Here is a 19,987-nt window from a genome sequence, read left to right on the forward strand (position 1 = left end):
TCTCAACACCTCTATAGTCTGTGTGTCTATTTGACAGCTAGGTAATCACAGAGGAATTAAATTGCTTTGCTGTCAATATTGTTGCTTTCTTTTTGTGTTTTTGTGGACCAAAACTTGCAAGTTTTAAGTGAAAATATACCTAATTATTCCATTTACATAGTTTTCTGCACAGTTACAAAATGGATACAAATAGACTACCGAATGATCAAAAGCTGGCACTGTGCAAATGGTACTTTAAAGGTGGGTACTCATCTCATTACACTAACATTTTTCATGACGACTAATTTTATTTTATTTGTGATATACCTTCGTTAAAAAAACATTTCGAGTAGTTCCTAGTGTTATATACAGCTGTTTTGTGCACCTTGGTTCGATTCCTCGGTCAGGCTTTTTGTACAGAAGGGTTATTGCAAATAAGTCCCTTCTTCCCATGTCAACATAACATTATTTTTGCCTTCCAGTGGGTTGTGCATTCCTGCCATTTGTGTGGGCGGTGAACGCGTGCTGGTTCTTCAAACACGCCTACCTGAAGCCAGAGTTTGAGGAACAACCTCAGATTAAGAGATGTAAGGAGTTATACTAATCTAATATTGACTTCAGACATATTTAACTCTCTCCAGACTCTCCTAAGCCACAACACTCAGCCACTGCTGACCTGCAGCCCTGACCTGTTGATCCAGTGAGCCAGATAAATGTTATACAGGATGTTGTTCAGAATTACCCCCTTTCGGCCTAGTATACCCTATTTGCAACAACCTGTCTATCTCTGTTACAGTAAATTAATTGTTTAGTTGTCTGAAAAGGTGAAAGACAAAGAATAGTATTAAGCATAAGTTCTGTTTACCATTCCAGACGTGATACTAAGTGCAGTTGGAGCGTTGATCTGGGCGGCAATACTGGCTACCTGGATCACAATATACCAGACACAGCGCGTGTCGTGGGGCGCCACCGGAGACGCTTTATCCTTTATTGTGCCTTTAGGAAGACCTTAAGTATAGTAAACAAAAAATTGTTCGCCCCCAACACAAACTGTGAAACCATACTATGAAAGTGTTTACTGGGTAATAACTACAGTCAGCATCCAATAGATAGGGTATGTATTAATTAGTTAGGCTAGCACAAGATAATAATGTGCTGTCTATTTTTTAGATGGTATAATAAGTATGTACTTTCTTTAAGGGGGTGTAGACTAGAGTATTTACTTGTAAGTCGATTTTTTTGAGCTTTCACATTATTTGTAGAACATTCCATGTAATAAATGTGATATAATATTGATATGCTTGAGTAAATGCTCTCTAGTTTATATTATACCTAAATGCATTAGGATTACGACCTATCCTTGGGGTGGCTCATAGTACCTATACTAATTTAAATAATAAATAGTAAGTTATTAATGTGATGTAAATTTCATTTGAAGAGCAATTGAATAGGAATATTCTTTAAATTCTTAGAAATATTGAATAATAGTTTTATTAATTAAGGACTACTACTTATTTATTATAATTTCATAATTAAACTGTTTAATCAATTAATAATTGCGGCATTTTAATTAAAGGCAATCTTCACTCCATTAGCAGGTAAGCAACATAAAAAGCAGAACATTTAATTTTCATAATAATTAAAGCAGTATGTAAAAAGAAACAAACAAGATTTTATAAATAAAACAATATTTTATTTAACAACTACATATAACTATTTTTAAGACATATCAGTTATACAGCAATTTAGGTATGTTCTCTCGAAACAAGTTCAAGAATAATAATTTAAATACTTTAGGTTGCATTCCTAGAAGTGATTTAATTTAATAGCGACTTTTAATTTTGTGTTCAAGCCCTTAGATTGTTACAGTTATAACCATTTTTTTCATTATGTTATAAAATAAAAACAGAATTCAATAATTGAGGATATTTATCGACTTGAAAAAATCCGAATTATATTCAATTTTTTAATCTTTCAGAAAATATTGAGAGTTTTTACTTATTGTAATAAAGAAAACTAAACTTTTTCTCTCTGTTTCAAATCAAACAGTATTCCAAATATGTACAGTTGCATTACAGGGCTTATACGTCTGCTTCTGATGTTCGGATGGCAGTTTAAATTCGTAGAACTTAAGTCTTTTTCTTCAAACAACAATCGGTGTTACCTGAAAAAATACTTTCAATTAGGTATGTACAGTATAATAAATTGTTTAGATAAATTTTGGGGAAAGAAAGAACAAATATTTAAGCGAACTACTAAGGCTAATTTGTGAAAAAAAAACATAACGTCATAAAACATATCTTATAACTTCTGTTGAACTAATTATAATTCTCAGAAACTTCATTTTCTAGAAGTTAATTAGAAAATATATATTAAAGGTAAACGTCCACGTTGGCGTGAGACGTTTTGGATACATCGCACAACACAAACATTCAACACCCGAGAACAAGACAGTATCTATATTTAAACAAATATCTGCCCCGGCTAGCCGGGACCGAGCCCTACTCGGCATAGCCACTAACCATCGGGTTGTGAGTGTAGGTAAGTATTTCCTTACCAGTATCTACAAGAAGTGCGCCCCGACGCCCAGCTGCAGGCCCGGCGCCGTCGCGTCGCCCGCGCACGCGCGGATCGGCACGCAGTAGTTTAACTCCGCCTGGGAAGGAAATTGTAAAAATATAGTGGAGAATCTGAAGACAACTTCATCCAGGGGCAGCTTTTGGGCTTCCCCGTAATGCAATACAGTATAAAATGATTGAAAACACACACAACAAGCGATGTCTTCTAGGCAACACAAAGGTTAATAAAAGACTTAGGTATGGAATGAATGAGGAATCCATAATTCATATTGAAAAAAACTGGCTTATCCCTCAATCTTCTCTTCTCGTTAAAATATTTTCTCGTGGTGATTCCGAGATAAACACTAGCCTATGTCTCGGTAGTTTATGGTGTTAACTTCCGATCTACCAAAATTTCTCAAAAATCGGTTGAACCGTTTCACATGCAGTATCACATCGATCCATCCAAATTTACAAACTTTCACGTTACTTTACAAACGTTCTCAACATTAGTAGGTGGGTTACCTTGGCGACCCTTCCAAGTCTGAGCGCGATGCCGGCTCCAATAGACACCCTCACTTGGCTCAGGGAAGACAGAGACATTGCCGACGATTCTTCTGCAATGTAAACATCCAATGTAGTAATGTTACAAAGAAAAGTAATAGGCAGTGGGGATGTTATTTTTAGGATTTGCAAACACGGCTTTACAGCTTTTGGTTATAAATTATAAATGTAAAAGAATTAAAAACAACATAATTCAAGACATTATAATCCATGTCTCAAACAGTAAAATATCTCCTTAATGAAATTCCAAATTCATGCCAACATTTACTGCACGTATATCTAGAACATTCTGAGCCTTTCCACAAAATCTTAAGACAGTGTTCAATAGATGTTTAGCGGTACGGTTTAAATCTGTCAAATATCGTTTTGAAACACTTGCTAAGCCTTAATGAGGTATAACATAAATAAAAAACATTGGTTTTCGCCCGTTACTCAAGGTACCAGTAAAATAAGGCGGGACCTATTTTCCCCTTGCCTTATTAAAGGTTAATCAATGTTTAAACTAATTAATACAGTCTGCAAACGTAAACTGCATTTGTCACAAAAATTAAAGACAATCTTTCTGTGACTTTTTAATCAAAATATTACTAGATTATTAAGAAATTAATAATTTTTGCTAGTAAGTATTTCATTGGTTATGTTTTATTATCAAACCTGGTTTTTAAATAAATTTTAAAAAAAAGACACACAAAGATTGTTACTTTTGTGCCAAGTTAGAATGAATGCAGTATATGTATATTATATTTACCGGGTCCAGCGAGACAGCCCGCATTAGCGAACAGGTGCGAGCGGAACAGGTCGCCAAGCCCGCCGGCGCCGGGGCGGAACGGCAGCGGAGTGTAGAGATGTACGCCCGACGCCCAGTACATCTGTGTGAAATGTGCGGAGATGGATTTGAATGTATTGTCGCGGATGGCACACTCGTGTGTGAGAAAGAAGGAACGGCAGCGGCGTGTACACGTGCACGCCGGACGCCCAGTACATCTGTTTGAAATGTGCAGACATGGATTTAGATGGAAGACTGCGAATAGCACACTGATGCGAGTAAAAAGGTGGCTCTAGAAACAGCACGGCCGGAACGGCAGCGGCCGCGGCACGCCAGACGCCCAGTACATCTGTGTGAAATGTGACGGAATGGATTTAGATGGATGACTGCGAATAGCACACTGATGCGAGTAAAAGGGCGGTTCTAGGAACAGGGCGCCGGGGCGGAACGGCAGCGGCGTGTAGAGGTGCACGCCCGACGCCCAGTACATCTGTGTGAAATGTGCAGAGATAGATTTTAATGCATTGGGAGTGGGAAAGTGGAGTGAATTAATTAATAGAAACAGCAAGGACGGAACGGTAGCGGAGTGTAGAGATGTACGCCCGACGCCCAGTACATCTGTGTGAAATGTGCAGAGATAGATTTTAATGCATTGGGAGCGGGAAAGTGGAGTGAATTAATTAATAGAAACAGCAAGGACGGAACGGCAGCGGAGTGTAGAGATGTACGCCCGACGCCCAGTACATCTGCGTGAAATGTGCAGAGATGGATTTGAATGTATTGTTGCGGATAGCAAACTCGTAAGAAGGTTGCGAATCGCGCACTTGTGAGTGTGAGTAAAAAGGTAGCTTCATGTTTTTTATAGAAACAGTACAGATGGAACGGCGGTGGCGTGTACACGTGCACGCCCGACGCCCAGTACATGTGTGTGAAATGTGCAGACATGGATTTAGATGGATGATAGTGAATAAAATAGTCACTCATGTGAGTAAAAAGGTGGCTTGATTTTGTTTATAGAAACAGCACGGCCGGATTATTTAGCTAAATCCACTATTTTCAGCTACAAAACACATTCGTGTCACGATACGTGTGCAATAAGATACCGCAACGTAAACCTACTGTATCAAACAACGCACTATTGCATTTTGTTACAAAAAAATAGGTCATTTCACTATTACAAACCAGACAATTACAAATGTATGCAGAAATATTCCTGTATTACCAACAACACACTTCAGAACCTCTCTACAAACATTCACATAACAAACAAACAACCCAAAAAAACCTAAATCCACTACAACAAACAGCGCGCTCGTCCCACTCACGCGTCCCCCAGTAGTCTAATTGACCGAAATGCACATGTGTTCAAAATTGCTGCCCAATTTACTGTTACAATCAACAAACTCTCCAAAATCCACCTTAATCTGCTATAACAAACAAACAACACAAAAAAACCTAAATCTACTGTAACAAACAGCGCACTCGTCCTACTCACGCGTCCCCCAGTGGCTTGATTGTCCGAGTGCGGGCCGGCGCCGCGCTGCCGGAACCCGCGCAGCGTGGTCGCGCCGCCGAGGTAGAAGTGCTCCGTCAGTTCTGTGCCGAACATGTCGTGGAGGACGCCTAAAGCGCCGGATACTTGGAACACCTGTAGGAGAGACGAGTGTAATAAGTGCAAGAATGAATTTGGGTTTTAGTCGTCACAAGCAGATAGATTATATAATTTCTCCTCAGTAATTCGTTATCAAGAGAGAGAGTAGTGGTTGGATGAGGTAGGCCAAGGAAATACTTTAGTTGCGCTCCTTAAAAAAAGCATTTTGTTCAGCAGTGGACGATTAGAGGCTGAAAAAAAGATGCTAGTTATGAGAAGAGACTATGAAGCATATTTTTCTTCTAAGACCTATATTATTACTACTTATTACCTATATATTTTTATTTCTAGAGACCTATGTCATCTTCTATATATTATTAAGTGAGGATAAAGACACTTACGATGTTTTCAGCGAGCGGTACGTTGGCCTCTCCCAGGAGTTCACTTTTCAGGAACGCCACACCACCGCCAAGGCCAGACACCTGAAAGAAATATTTATACTTTAGAACAAAATTAACACAGAGCTTTAGATCTAAATCTAGAAAAATACACAAATGTTTCCAGGACCTTTGTGGCTGGATGAGGAAGGCCGAGGACAGAGTGTTATGGTAAGTCTTGGGAAATACCTCTATTTACTGCAATCGATGATAGAAGAGTTATAGAAAGTCAAAGGGTGCAAAGAAGATTGGTCCCAGAATCCAAACTGGGCTGGGAAAGTCGTTTTTAAACTCAGTTTTTTTTTTGAAACTCAGATATTCTGCTTGAATTTGTAGATTTGGACGAAATATGGTCATAGGCGTGTCATGTGGAATTGTGTATGTATGTTTTTTTATCTTTACGGGGTGTAAAGCTTCATAAAACATCCAACACATCCATTCATATGGATTCTTATATGGAAGGCCATCATAGGAAATGGTATTTGATACTGCCGCCAAACTTTGTGTAATACCATAGACAAAAAAGAGGTTATACTAATTTCACTAAAGAACAAAAAAGAGGTAATACTAACTTCACTGGAGAACTGAACCCGCGTCCCTCGCTGCGGGAAGATGGGCTCGTCGCGGTTGTCCACCGTCACGATGTGGCGCAGCGCCGACTTCATTTGAGGACCTAAAGATAAAATATATTATTATGTTATACAGGGTCTTAGAAAAGTATAGTGTTTGCCGAAAGGGGGTGCCTTAGGTTGACTTTGTCAACACAAACCGTAAGGGGCTGGCTTGGCTTTATTACCACTTAAGAATTTTGAATTATTCTTATCTTGTCGGTGAAAAACACTAGATCCAGATCAAAATATCCTTCCACCCGAAGGTTGTCTTGAAAAAATCGCTTTAAGCGATAAGACCGCAATTTTTGTACATATTTGTTAGTATTTAAGTTATGTAAGTTTCTTTTATGTGTGTGTACAATTAAAGAAAATTCTATCTATCTATCCTGTCTATAGGTTGTAACCGTGCTGAAAGGATTAGCCAATCAGATTAGCTTCAGACGTTGACTGTTAGTTCTAGAGCGCCATTTCTACATTTTAATTTCTGTGTTCTTTGTTTGTAAACTTCAATTTTGTGTAATACTGTATGTCCATTGTTCCGCAAGAATAAAAAGAATAACTAGCATCCGCCATTTTTATGATATTTCTTTATACACAGCCGTTATAGTGAGAAGCGCGTGACTCACCGCTGCTCTCGCGCACCTTGAAGCTGGTGGTCTTGCTGAGCACCGACGTGTCGCGCACCAGGCCCTCCCATTGGAGGTTGTGCGTCGTCTGAAATAATAATAAAATAAAAATATCCGGTCCACCGTGAAGTCTTTTTTAATTTCAGATAATAACCGTTCAGAATCTGTCAATTTAGTATCTGAGATTTAATTGACTTTAGATTAAAATTCCTTCATGCCACTAATGGCATAGGTGTCTTATTTTTTATAGGTGTTTTTATGGCCGGGCGAAAGGGGGTGAATCATCTTGTAATCCTGAACATCTTTTATTCTCCCAAGTTTGGAAATTCTTGCAAAAAAAATATTAGGTTAACTATACTCTTTTTGCAACACCCTGTATAGTCTTTCATGCTGTAGCTACTCACTCGCGGTGAAGTCTTGAAGGCCACATCCAGTAGCACCCCGCGGTCGAGCAGTCGGTAGCCGGACCACGGGTACTCGTGGTTTTGTTGGAAGATGGAGGTGGTGAGCCTGCGAACAAGAAGAGAACATAAATGTGAAAGACACACAATAATTAACATTATAAGGCTATCAACAGATGGCAGTCTAGCGTATTACGCACATGAATTCATGAAGTTAATTGATATCTACGTCGCCATTTCAAAAAAATACGTAAAATGGGCTGCAGACGATGGTTGTTCATGGCATTGGTCAAAAACCTGACCCAACTATACCTACATGTTACGCCAGATTTTATTTTGATTGCAAACTATTGGCGATGTAGTAGTGGATAAAGATGAGTCACTTCTTTCGCGTCAATGTTGGTTACCGCGATATCATATGTACCAAAATCTCACATCAGCAATAAATTAGCAGTGCTAGCGTTTTCGCATCGCCTATAATACCAAATTGGTAACCCCAACATGACCATAGATCTACATTAATATGTAATACATACACAGGCACGAGTGGCGTCCTCGGGAAGGGTTTGGTAGCCGCAATACTGAAGTTGCTGGTGCTGCGGTGCCCCACGCTGTACTCCGGCTTAGATAGCAGCTCAATAATGCTATATTGGTGACCCCAACATGATACGTACCAAAATATCACATGAGCAATCATTGAGCAGCGCTAGCAATCGTTCAAACCACTATAAGTCTTGTGTATATTATTAAGGTGTTACAGTGACTTATGTATCATCTAGTTAATACATACACAGGCACCAGTGGCGTCCTCGGGAAGGGTTTGGTAGCCGCAATACTGAAGTTGCTGGTGCTGCGGTGCCCCACGCTGTACTCCGCGTGCAAACGCTCGCCTCGGCCGAGCACGTTCGGCATTTTCACACCTAGGGACGAAAGCGTATTGGTCATTTTTTATTTAGGACGACTACTGGCTATTGGCTATTGTTGTTTATTTATTCACAGTAAACAACACACAGGTATAGGAAGTATACAAGATTGAGAAACTGCTATAGCAGTTTATCGGCAAGCTGAATCTGTTAGATTCTATTAGAAATAAGTTAAACCTACCTAAGGTTTTACATATTTCTCTGATTTCCCTGCTATCGCTTAAATCAGATTGTAGCTGTCTAGTTAAAGATTGATTTATCTACAGACAAAAAGCTGATGTAAAATTTGTATCAAGACACTGAAATGAGCATGGCAGCTGAAAAGGGTTTAGGGAGAATAAATGTTAGTAAGAGGGAATTAATTAATGCCGCCATTTTTGAATAGTTTCTTCATCGGCACGATTTATATTTTTGATTATACGTTGAAATGATTTATTTACCTATAACAAGGTTTCCTTCATTTTCGCTGACGGTGGTGTTGATTCCTCCGACGATCCTCGAAAGCTCTTTCACTTGAAATGTTACCTGCAATTAAAACACTAATTAAAAACTAGTTCTAGACCAAATTATGGTTACTAAAATACCAAATCCTATTAGACTAATATAAAAAATATGGAAGTTTGTTTGGGATGATGGATTTTGTTACTCATTCATGTGAACACGGCCGGTCCATGTGAACATTTATGTTATTTGGCATGTACTAAGCTGGCACCCTGTTTTACACATATATTAATATCCTAGAATTATACCTACAAGAAAAACCTCTTATGAGGTACCTCTGATAAGATCTGCGATTGTGGCCCATTCTTGTGTACAAATAAAGTATAATCTATTTATCTATCTACCTCAAGTCCTTCTGGCGTGGCGTCCGGTCCTGAAGACACGTCGATCAGCACTCCGATGTCACGGAAGCACCCCATGGAGTCCAGCGCGCGACGGACCTGGAACACGTAATTTTACATGAAAACCATGAGTTAAATATGGTCACAATAAAAAGGAAAAAAATAATTAAAGTTTTTTTACATCAAGCTAAAGGCATGAACTTGTTGTTCAAATATTTTACATAGTTAGTACAAGGTTGTCGGTGCTAGGTTCTAATAATTTTTATTAGGAAGATAAATATTTAAGTAGAATTTTTTCCTTTAATAAATACAAGGGTCACACATATTTACATCATCACATATATTTACACTATGTTTCATACTATCTTTAAGACAATCTTACCACTTCTCATACACAATCCTTACCTTATGAGCTCTCAAGATGACATCTTCAAAGTCCGTAGCGAGGAACAGGTCATTGACAGTGCCTCGCACCACATCGTCTTTAGTTCGGCTGAGCCCGTCCACATGAACTCTGTCTACACGGGCCTGTGGATAAAATAGTATGTATCTTTATTGGGTATTAATCTAAAACTGGGAAGTCTTGAAGTGAAATCAAACGCAAAGCTCAAGACAGGTTGCGATGGAGAGTCACTTTGGACACCCTCTGCCCCATCCAGGGGACATAGGATACTAAGTCAAAGTAAGTCAATTTAAAACTACACATAAAGCAGTACTTTACAAGGTATCTCAAAAGGTTACTTTAATAACTTCATAATTATATAAACTGTACCTAATATACCCAGGGCAGTCATGGTCTGCATGACCACTGATCTGACTGGCTTAGAATAATAATTGAAATATGTTTATTTCAAATAATAAAAAAATCATAGAATTACATGTATTAAGATTAAATTTAAATTAGGAAAACACTCATTTTACACATGTATATGTATTATGTATACCTTTCACCAAACTATAAATTAGTCAATTGCCTAGTCCAGCTTTATTGTATGTCAGAAGATGCTATAAAGAAGAATTTTCCCTATTTTTCAAAGACAGGATAAAAGTACTTATTTACAAATGTAAATGACTTACCCTGACTCCACCCAGCTGGATGGAGGGTTTGGGTAGTGTACGCTCATCGTCCAGGTCGACTGGCTCTTCAAATTCAAACAGACCACCCCCCACCTCCCCGTGATCTGCCTGTAATGGATATCACGGGAGGAGTTTATGATTTGTATAATTGAAGTGAAAAATAGAGTGCATGAAAGGACTCTGAGTAATCCAGCATAAAAATATTATAACCAATCTAGAACATTTCGCTTCTACCATTAGACGGAGAGAGATAGCCGAAAGATTAATTTATTTTATTATGTTGCAATAATATACTTACTTCAGTATTTTACCTTTAAGGAGGCTATGGACTCAACTTATTCAATTTTGACAAAATTTACATGGGGAATGGAAGGGTACTGTTCTACTGTCTCTTCATCCTGTAGTTCAAACATTCTTCAGGTACCATACATAAGAAATAGTATAGACCAGGACCCAAGAAACTTCGGTAAACCAATTTTCATTCGAATGTTTATATCTTGACATAACCTTAAATGTTTCTTTATAGAAAAATATGTAAGTAAGCTCACCTTAGCGTGAACGGTTCCCATAATAAGGGCGGTTAGCTACTGTTTATATTATTTGAAACTAAACAGGGAAAAGGGTTTATTTTTGGGAAAATTTTGAAAGTTTATTTGGGATTACATAAAATTCGGAACTATGACAGTTAGACAGATTTTTTTGACATTGACGCCGTCAATGTCAAAAAGAATGTGACGGTCAATTTTGACGGTTGAAACAGTTGACATTTGGTTCACAGAACAAAGTAGATTCTTTCGTGGCACATACACTCGGAATAATGCGTCGAACAGTTTTTTCAAGACCTTTTCCTTTTATCATTTTCTTTTTCGTAGCCGATGTCGTCACGAAACAAAAAATATAGATGGCGCTCCTCCTTTTATCCAACTTCTTCTTCTTCCTCTCCATCCACTATTGGAGGTTGTCAGTCAGCTCCGCATACTCTTTTAATTCTCTTGCTAAGTGAAATAGGTCGTCAACACTGGCAGTTCCTGTCCTTTCCCTAATATTTCGGAGCCACGACTTCCTTTTCCTTCTCCATAAAAGATGCCCTCTTTGACTCTATGGTCTAGAGCCCTGGTACTCAACCTTTTTTTTTTTCGCGGGCCACAAAAACGTTTAAGTCATGGTTTCGCGGGCCACAAGCAATATTTTTTTGTTTTTTTTTTAACTATTATAAAGCGATGTAAACTATCGAATATAATATAAAAAAACACACGCATATTCCCTATTATCTCTCATGGCACGCGGGCCACGGAGAAAGGCCTGGCGGGCCGCATGCGGCCCGCGGGCCGCAGGATGAGTATAGCTGGTCTAGAGACTCTAGAGCAAAAACTACCTCGGTCTCCTAAAACGGCCTCGCTTTACTTCTTTGTGGTTTCAGAATAACGAACTAGAATATTAATGCCTTATCAAAATACAAATAGGTATTTTTTATCGATGATGGAGGACGTATAATTAATTTAATAAAACGATGACTTTTATTGAATGATATTATTACTTAAATTAAACATAAACAGTAACATCCTTATCATCAGGTTTTCTTCACAATCGGCCACTCCAACTCCACACTGGCCACGTCTAGCGCTATGATGTCCACTTTTGCTCCTATGGCGTCACCTGAAAATTAACATTATATTAGTAGTCTGAGACGACCGAATGGCGTAGTGTTTAGTTACCCTGAGCCGAAGGTCCCGGGTTCGGTTCCCGGCTGGGGCAGATATTTGTATAATCACAGATATTTGTTCTCGGGTCTTGGATGTGCCCGTAAAATGGCAATAGGCCCGCCCCCTATTACATTGGGACTAACACAACTTCATTAGTACAAGGCGAGAGTGTGTGCGTGTGTACTCGTAGTAGTCTGAGTAAACATAATAAAAAAATATGTAAGTAGGTAATAATTTTACATGCTACTCCATTCCTGAAACTTTATAAGTAAAGTTTCTAAACTGGCAACACTATTTACAAGCAGGTTTTTTACGACTTTCCAAAAGTCGTGGAACAAAGGAGGTTTTGAATGATCCCCGGACTCAACCCTTTTGGCTTGCTGTGTACTTACCAATTTTGCAACAACCTGTATAGCCTTCCGTTGAGTCAAGGGGTCATCATCATACCCATTGAGTCAAGGACGAAAACCAATAAAAAAATTAAGTAATGGTGCCCTATTATGGGTTAATTATCTGTCTGTATATACGCACCTAAGCTGGGCGTGGTGCGTCCGAACTCGCCGTGCACCCACTCCTTGATGTAGGTGCCCGCCTCCGTGCGCACCCGCACTAGGAACAGCTGCGGGTGCCCTGGGAATTACATTCCGCGTTAATCATGAGCGAAGAAACGAGGTGTTTGTATATCTCTCTATATGAGGTGTGTGTTAACCACGACAGAAGATTAGGGCGGGTTTACACCCGCCCTAATCTTCTGTCGTGGTTAAACTTACAAACTTACGTTTGACCGGATTATTAGGCGCGCAAATAAAGAAGCGATATGAAAATGGCTGTGGGTATATGAGAGGGAGGATTGCGCATTGACGTCAAATACGGATATTTGATTGGTGGGTCGCATATAAGGCGATAAAATAACGCAAAACATGTTTGCGTTTTCATCTATCAACTGAAAATAACTTAACTGTCATTACTTTCATCATAGTGACCACTAGAGGCGCTGTATTGTATGTAAGAAAGCGTAAAATAACAAAACATACAATAGGAGATAGGCTAGTGGGAATGATTTTGTTTCTTTTTAGCGTCGAAAATTGATTTACTTATAATAAAACCCACACCTGGAACTAAACTGGCAGTCAAGTCCAATATCTTCCTCTTCCTCGTCAGCAGAGGGCGCCTGTGCAGCACTCTGACCGGCGTCTTCTGCAGCAGATCTATTCTTCCGAGCTCTCCGTCTGGCACGTTGGAGAACGAGTTTATCTTGTCTATGTCCGCTTGTGTGACTGTGATTGGCGCGTCGGTGGCGCCGTTTGTCTATGGAACAAAAATGGGAAATTTACCCTCAAATTTATAGACCGTATTTTAAATTTACAACAAGCTTAAAATTGGCATTGAAACACACGAATTTCGACTCTTTAGGTCAGTCAAAAAGATGAAATTCGTAAATCAATTTTAAACCTATTGTAAAGTGTCAGGAAGCTCTATGAATTTGGGGGTTAGATTTTATCTATGGGTACAATTTAAATCATCACCAAAAAAAATAATTGTACGCTAATACATTGCACCAAAAAAAAAATTAAAACCAAATTAATTAAATCAACTCCAAAATCGAAACCCCAAAAAAAAAACGTTTACGTTCCAAAATAAATAAACACGCCTCCAAATAATTGCAAGTTTACAATAGAAAATCTTTTTCTTCGCCAAAACGGATAAATCATCACCAAATTATGCGATACTAAAATATAACATTGACACCAAAACTAACCCCCTTATTCATAGAAAAGTTACAAGACGTTTTAACTAATAAACTGTTTTGTCCCTCTCTGTCAAAGAACAAATTGTTCTTTGTCGGAAAGGGACAAAACAGTTTATTAGTTAAAACGTTCTGTAACTTCTCTATGAATAAGGGGGTAAGTGTTCGATTTTTTTTTATATCACCAAATTATCCTACCCAAAAACAATATAAAATATAGTATAAAGGTAATCGATTTACCTTTTAATTTTAATATCTAGGCATTTACGGCTTTAAGAGTGGTGCGGCATGAATTTTGAATTTGCGCGATGCTTGTGGACGCAATGTATTGATGTCTAGTACATCGACCTCTTCACCCCTTCTGGACAAGGTCAAATTTGAGCGGCGCCATCCCCCCGCGCCCGCATACTCATATACATACATTTACCTATCATCATCATGATCATCAGCCAATAATGATCCACTGCTGGACATAGGCCTCTCCCAAGGAGCGCCACAACACTCGGTCCTCGGCCTTCCTCATCCAACCACAACCCGCCTAAGGTCGTCAGTCCAGCGGGCAGGAGGGCGTCCCACGCTGCGTTTGCCTGTTCGAGGTCTCTACTCGAGAACTCGTCTACCCAAACAGTTATCGGTTCTTCGGCAGATATGACCAGCCCACTGCCATTTCAGCTTGCATATTTTGACAGCTATGTCAATAACCTTAGTCCTCTGACAGATAACCTTATTTCTGATACGATCCATCAGAGAAACCCCAAGCACCAAGCACTTAACTATAATAAATTGTATTTCAATTCCTTATTTCTATAGAATTTATTGGTACATGGCAAAATTCAAACCCTCGGCCACACAAATGGGAGTCGAGATGGCGTTTTGGGATAAGCTATTTATTATTTGGTATAAACTTAATTTTTCAATATTTACTTTTACTTTTTTTGGTTAGAAAGGATTATTAAAATGATACTGATAAAAGAATATATTGGTTACATCTATATAGCGATGATATACTTTATTTGGTTTGAAATAAATTTTAATGGTGTCAATATAGTTTTACAGTATGCAGTAAAAAATAATTTGGTTCATTTCAAAAATATTTTGGGAAGCATGATTTGGTGATGATTTATCCGTTTTGGCGGAGATTTCGAATTTATTGGCGGCAGTATCATATAATTTCTGGTGGAGGTTTAAATACAAGCCTTTATCTATGTTGTGGAGTCAATATTATAAATTTACCGTTCGGCATAGTGAACATCCAAATCCATAACTCTAGACATTGCTATAACAGCTATACCTACCAGAATATCTCAATGTCATTATTACCTGTTCAGTTTTGTTGTGAGTTAATTTAATACACAGAGCTTCATAAGTTTTGCATTTCGTCTCTTCTCCTTGCTTTAGCTGGGTCAAATCGTCTCTGCAAAAAATACAGCAAAATTAACTACATAAATTTGTAATACTTATTTTATAATAAGGAGGAAATACAATAATATGTCAATAGTTACATTCTAGAGCGTTCATACAAATTCACGAATAACTTACTTGCTTCCAACAACGAGATTCTTGACAAGTATCCTCCCGTCTTTAGCTATAGAGTCGCAAATCGCCTGCAGTTCGGTTTCCGTTGGATTGCGGGTGGGGTCAGAAACCTGTGGACGTGTGTAAAACATGTCAGTATAAATTTAGTATACGGGTGGAATTTTTCAGTTCTGACTCTAGTCCTGAAGAGGAGAACACCGATGACTAAGGGCACTTTTTGATAGGAAATTAGTTTGCTTAGCACATTGATACATCGTAATGTTATTTGAAAAAAAATCTATCTCTGCTACTTTCAAGGTCTATTATAAAATTCCCCTTGATAAAACATGACGTTAAAAAGTTAAAAAATCTTCGTTAGCCCATTGATGCATTTCATAACGCCAATAATTTCATAATTATGACAACGTCATGCCATTGGCGTTATGAAATAACAATGAGCTATGAGATAAAACATGACGTTAAAAAATCTTCGTTAACATTTTTTAACTTTTTAACGTCATGTTTTATCAAGGATAACGAAAGCTAACGAAGATTTTCTCACAGAAAGAAGAAACTATTCATCTCTATTGAATAATCTTCAGAATATTATTTCCACTATATTTAGTTGCATACCTCAATAGCGAACGGGCGACCGGTACCGAGACACCTGACGTCGACATCCTCTCTTCCCGCTGCTATGAACTTGAGCGATTCATCCGCCTGATTTGGAGATAATCTGTTGATTGGAGATTGAATTATCAAACAGAAATACAGAAAGTATGACAATGAATGTGGTAGTGAGATAAATTAATTGACGTGTGGGTTAAATCCTGTAGCAATTAATTATTTGGTAATAAGTTTTTTAAAGTGTTTTACACCGCATGCACTTACGGTGAAGGAAAACAGTGAGGAAACCTGCAGATAATATAATTATGTGAACCCACCAACCCGCAGTGGACCAGCGTGGTGGGAAATGGTCCAAGCTTAAGAAGGCAATTTAGACATTGGATATGCACAAAGATTCCATCCGAGAGAGCCAGGTGCTGACACCCCACAGAGAATATTTCATAGTATAATAGAAACATGACTCTCGCACAAAAGGAGGAAACCAAGGGTCGCCTAGAAGAAATTGCTTTTTGGCAATAATGGCCAGCCTTTGTGTACATATTTTGTCTGTGTATGTTTTGTATACAATCAAGTGTACTATACAAGGAGATGTAAAATATACTCACATTTTATTGATGCCCTCGATTATAATCTCCTGCACGGAAGTGTCCATCATTCTCTTCCCCTGCAGCACCCACGGGCTCTGCGGCAGCTCGCGGCTCAGCTTTATGTAACTGGGGACCAAAACAAATATAAATACTACATAAAAAGGTATGCCTAAGTAGCTGAGGACAGAAAAAGATAGTTAATAATAATAGTAACGCTCTGTAAAAAGGTAGCCCTTACAAAATATACGAACCGATTGAGAGTTTCCTAAAAGTAAACATTATAATGCCTAATCGAACCTATGAAAAACTACTATAGGTAGTAGACAAAATTGTAAAATGTTTTATTGAACGACAAATTTACGCCCTATCTCCTACTCTGTATCAAATCCAATTAATGAAATAACTCTACTATAGTAGAATGGCAGAGTATTTTAACTAACTAAACCATAGAATAACGAGTACTTAAAATATCTATTGTCTTATAAGAATAACAACAAAACAGTACACTAACCGCCCCTGCAACACAATCGGCTCGTGCGCGCACGCCACGCTCACGCACTTGGCGCCGATGTTCACTTCCGGCACGTCCGGCCAGCGCCGCTGCAGCGCCTCAACTGATGCTGCGTCTAGCGCCTGAGGATGGTAATGTTAGTTTGAATTACTATTTTCACATATATTTTCTTATAAGGCCTAAATTGTCATTAAGAGTAATCTATTTCCATAGCTGACATGAGTATTGTCATCACCATCAGAAAGGGTGCGTGATAGTTGCTTGACATTCGAAACATTGTCAGCACACATAATAAAATACAGGAGCTATCCAGAGCATCCAAAGAGAACCAAGCTCAGCATTTGCTGGGGTGCATAAAGGCCATGGGACTGGTTTTCCGATGGCCTGCAGAAAAATATGTAGGCATGAGAAAATAATGGATATGCTATTAGAGATGGATACAATATTAAAGAAATTGGATTACCTGTTCAACAGATCTTCGTGTGAAGTCGATAGTGAACCGCTTCTTGTTCTGCGCGCGGCTGGAGAAGTGCGCGGGCGACACCTGCTTGAGAGGGTCCAGCTCCTGCGGACGAAGCAGTTGAGAGTTTGAGGTGCAGATGGCGTCTCACGCGCCATGATAGACTACCGTTGTTTTTTTCTACTTGTCCCCCACTTCATGTTACTTTCATGACATAATTAAGCACATGTAATTATAATGCGTGCAGATAATGAAACAGTATCAAAATGGCTGCCATTGCATAAGTGGGAGAAGGAAGGAGTTTCGATTGACCTATGAATCGCATACGAGACAGTAAAAAAGGTACTAAATTTATAAAATCCTATTTAACACTTGTCAAATGGCCGCCATTTTTACACTGTTTCTTTACTCACTAGCCCCATACCTCCAAATCATCGGGGTACTCCATGTTGACAGTGATGAGGAGCGGCGAGATGGCTCCGGAGTCCAGCGTCTTGTTGATCTCCGGGGCCAGGGCGGTGCCGAAGCTCCACTTCCACGCTTCTTTCAGAGCTGTTGGGGTTACTGGAATTGTGGTGGTTTATGTTAGTTAGGAAATGTGGATGTAAAAATTACAAAAGAGAGTCTTTGTAAATACAAAGTTACTGCCTTTTGGGTTAGGCACTTATAATTTTTTATTCAAAAGGGGAGGAGGGATTTCCCTTTTTTGAACTCATGATGAGAACAAATAGCTGTGTTTTTTTTTACAGAAATTGCACAGATTATTTCGGTTATTGCAGCAGCATGCTAGAACTATTTGTACAATCCTAATTTTTTTTATTATAAGCAGGTACAAAAGAAGTATTAAAACAAACTTTTCTCATTGTATTCTGGAAACTTCTGCCGTAGTTGCGTTGTGATGAGTCTTTCCCTCAGTATTGTGGCTATGGGGGCCGACAGGGCACAGGCAAATGTGTCGCAGACATAGCTGGAATATGACAATAAAAATGACCTCTTTGGAAACTCTACATCATTTCAAAAGAATCACAAAATATGTAAAAATTTCATTTAATCTTGTAAATTTTTTATGATGCTGTTATTTTAATAGGAATTTATTTATTTATTTATTTATATTGTTCATGGAGAACCAACAGCATTTGCATCAACTTATATTATGGTAACAAAATTATAAAATTCTACAAAACGCGGAAATGCCATTAATAGGTTCCCACCTACAGACATAAAGTAATGACTGTAGTTAATAATCGAAAATAACAATAAACTATAATTATTACATAATAATAGCAGCATGCGCCACGTCTAAGTACACTGTATATTGTTAATGAGCCTACTCAAAACTTACAAGCTAAAACGTAAAGTAAGAAAAACACTTAAGATGGTAGGAACTTAGGAATATTAGATTAGATAGTTAATTAGGAGCTTACCCACTAAGTAGATGCCAATGATGTACATCTTTTATTTTAGGTAGACATTTTAATAAATCCCATGTAGATGTTTGAAGTTACCACCATATTGTAGGAAATGATCAAGATAAGGTAGGCAGTTTAAACCTTAGGTTACCCACAGAATAATAACTAGTTAGTTCAGTAGTAGGTAATTAAACCCCCTAAGAAAATTTAATATGAATCATATGATGTACTCTGCTAAGAACTTACTTTTTCTTCTCCAAAACAGCCTTAACCTGTGCGAAGCCTTCAGCCCAGTTCTCATCCTGCAGGATACCGAGGCAGCTGCGGCAGATTGCTGTCTTCTTCATCTTGCATGGAGGCTCTCCGTTGTCACCATTGCCGTTGGAACCATTACCCTGGACTTCGTCAGATGGTGGTGGCTCTGATGGTGATGCTCGGAACTGCAATATTTGTGTTCGTAGTATAGTATAAGTAGGAGTTAGTTAGCAATTTCCAGAATGAAATTTTCAAACAATAGAAACTTGAGAAAATCATAATTGGCTGAAAGTTGAAGAATAAAAACTTTTCATTCGTTTCATAGCGTGGTATGGATGGAGTTAGGCAAAAGCTTGGAAGCGATAAATTCATAACGCATACGCAATAATATTTAAAATATAACCTAACAATTCAAGTTTGGAGAATTCAAAAAGTCAACTGAATAACAATATTTACTTTCGTGTTTCGGTGTTGTTTATTTTATTAGTGGTTCATTATTTTGTATGAAGTATTAGACCGGATGATATTCTCAAATAAGCGTGTAAACGTATAAACTTACTTGAAGGGCATATTGCTTCGGTTTTTCATACGCATTGGGGTTTTTTATCCCCATAAACCTGAAACAGCAGCGGGTACAATAGCCTCCATCGATTAAAAAACTAAAAATATCCTTTTCATTCATACTTTAGATTATTTTAGCAATTTTTTAGAAACACAACTCGGACCGGGATGTAAACAAACACGTGCAAATGTCAAAAACGTTTGATTATACGGCGACTACAGCGTATGGCGTTATTA

The 19,987-nt window shown here is 38.4% G+C and overlaps 3 protein-coding genes across 3 annotated transcripts; 1 reads left to right on the forward strand and 2 right to left on the reverse strand.

The window, feature by feature from the left end:
• The first annotated feature begins 47 nt into the window (after positions 1 to 47).
• Positions 48 to 1,533, forward strand: LOC105398266 (gamma-secretase subunit pen-2). The gene is made up of 3 exons (XM_038121436.2): positions 48 to 240; positions 462 to 566; positions 853 to 1,533. Exons 1-3 carry the CDS (start codon positions 180 to 182, stop codon positions 990 to 992), a joined length of 306 nt encoding a protein of 101 aa, XP_037977364.1. The 5' UTR covers positions 48 to 179; the 3' UTR covers positions 993 to 1,533.
• Positions 1,534 to 1,652: 119 nt separating this feature from the next.
• Positions 1,653 to 11,084, reverse strand: LOC105398267 (sorting and assembly machinery component 50 homolog A). The gene is made up of 15 exons (XM_048632025.1): positions 10,924 to 11,084; positions 10,376 to 10,483; positions 9,704 to 9,826; positions 9,302 to 9,397; positions 8,897 to 8,981; positions 8,324 to 8,453; positions 7,537 to 7,642; positions 7,133 to 7,220; positions 6,468 to 6,568; positions 5,860 to 5,940; positions 5,363 to 5,515; positions 3,850 to 3,970; positions 3,063 to 3,154; positions 2,537 to 2,635; positions 1,653 to 2,143 (listed from the first exon to the last, which is right to left on the reverse strand). Exons 1-14 carry the CDS (start codon positions 10,942 to 10,944, stop codon positions 2,543 to 2,545), a joined length of 1,398 nt encoding a protein of 465 aa, XP_048487982.1. The 5' UTR covers positions 10,945 to 11,084; the 3' UTR covers positions 1,653 to 2,143; positions 2,537 to 2,542.
• Positions 11,085 to 11,775: 691 nt separating this feature from the next.
• Positions 11,776 to 19,952, reverse strand: LOC105387869 (putative tRNA pseudouridine synthase Pus10). Its single transcript, XM_048632043.1, has 13 exons — positions 19,749 to 19,952; positions 19,181 to 19,374; positions 18,380 to 18,492; positions 17,950 to 18,089; positions 17,529 to 17,630; positions 17,066 to 17,187; positions 16,573 to 16,680; positions 15,974 to 16,076; positions 15,365 to 15,471; positions 15,146 to 15,239; positions 13,191 to 13,386; positions 12,610 to 12,708; positions 11,776 to 12,031 (listed from the first exon to the last, which is right to left on the reverse strand). The coding sequence occupies exons 1-13, from the start codon at positions 19,869 to 19,871 to the stop codon at positions 11,946 to 11,948; spliced, it is 1,587 nt and encodes a 528-aa protein (XP_048488000.1). The 5' UTR covers positions 19,872 to 19,952; the 3' UTR covers positions 11,776 to 11,945.
• Between the last annotated feature and the right edge of the window lie 35 nt (positions 19,953 to 19,987).

The sequence above is a fragment of the Plutella xylostella genome, chromosome 30 (assembly GCF_932276165.1).
Source record: "Plutella xylostella chromosome 30, ilPluXylo3.1, whole genome shotgun sequence".
Taxonomy (NCBI): domain Eukaryota; kingdom Metazoa; phylum Arthropoda; class Insecta; order Lepidoptera; family Plutellidae; genus Plutella; species Plutella xylostella.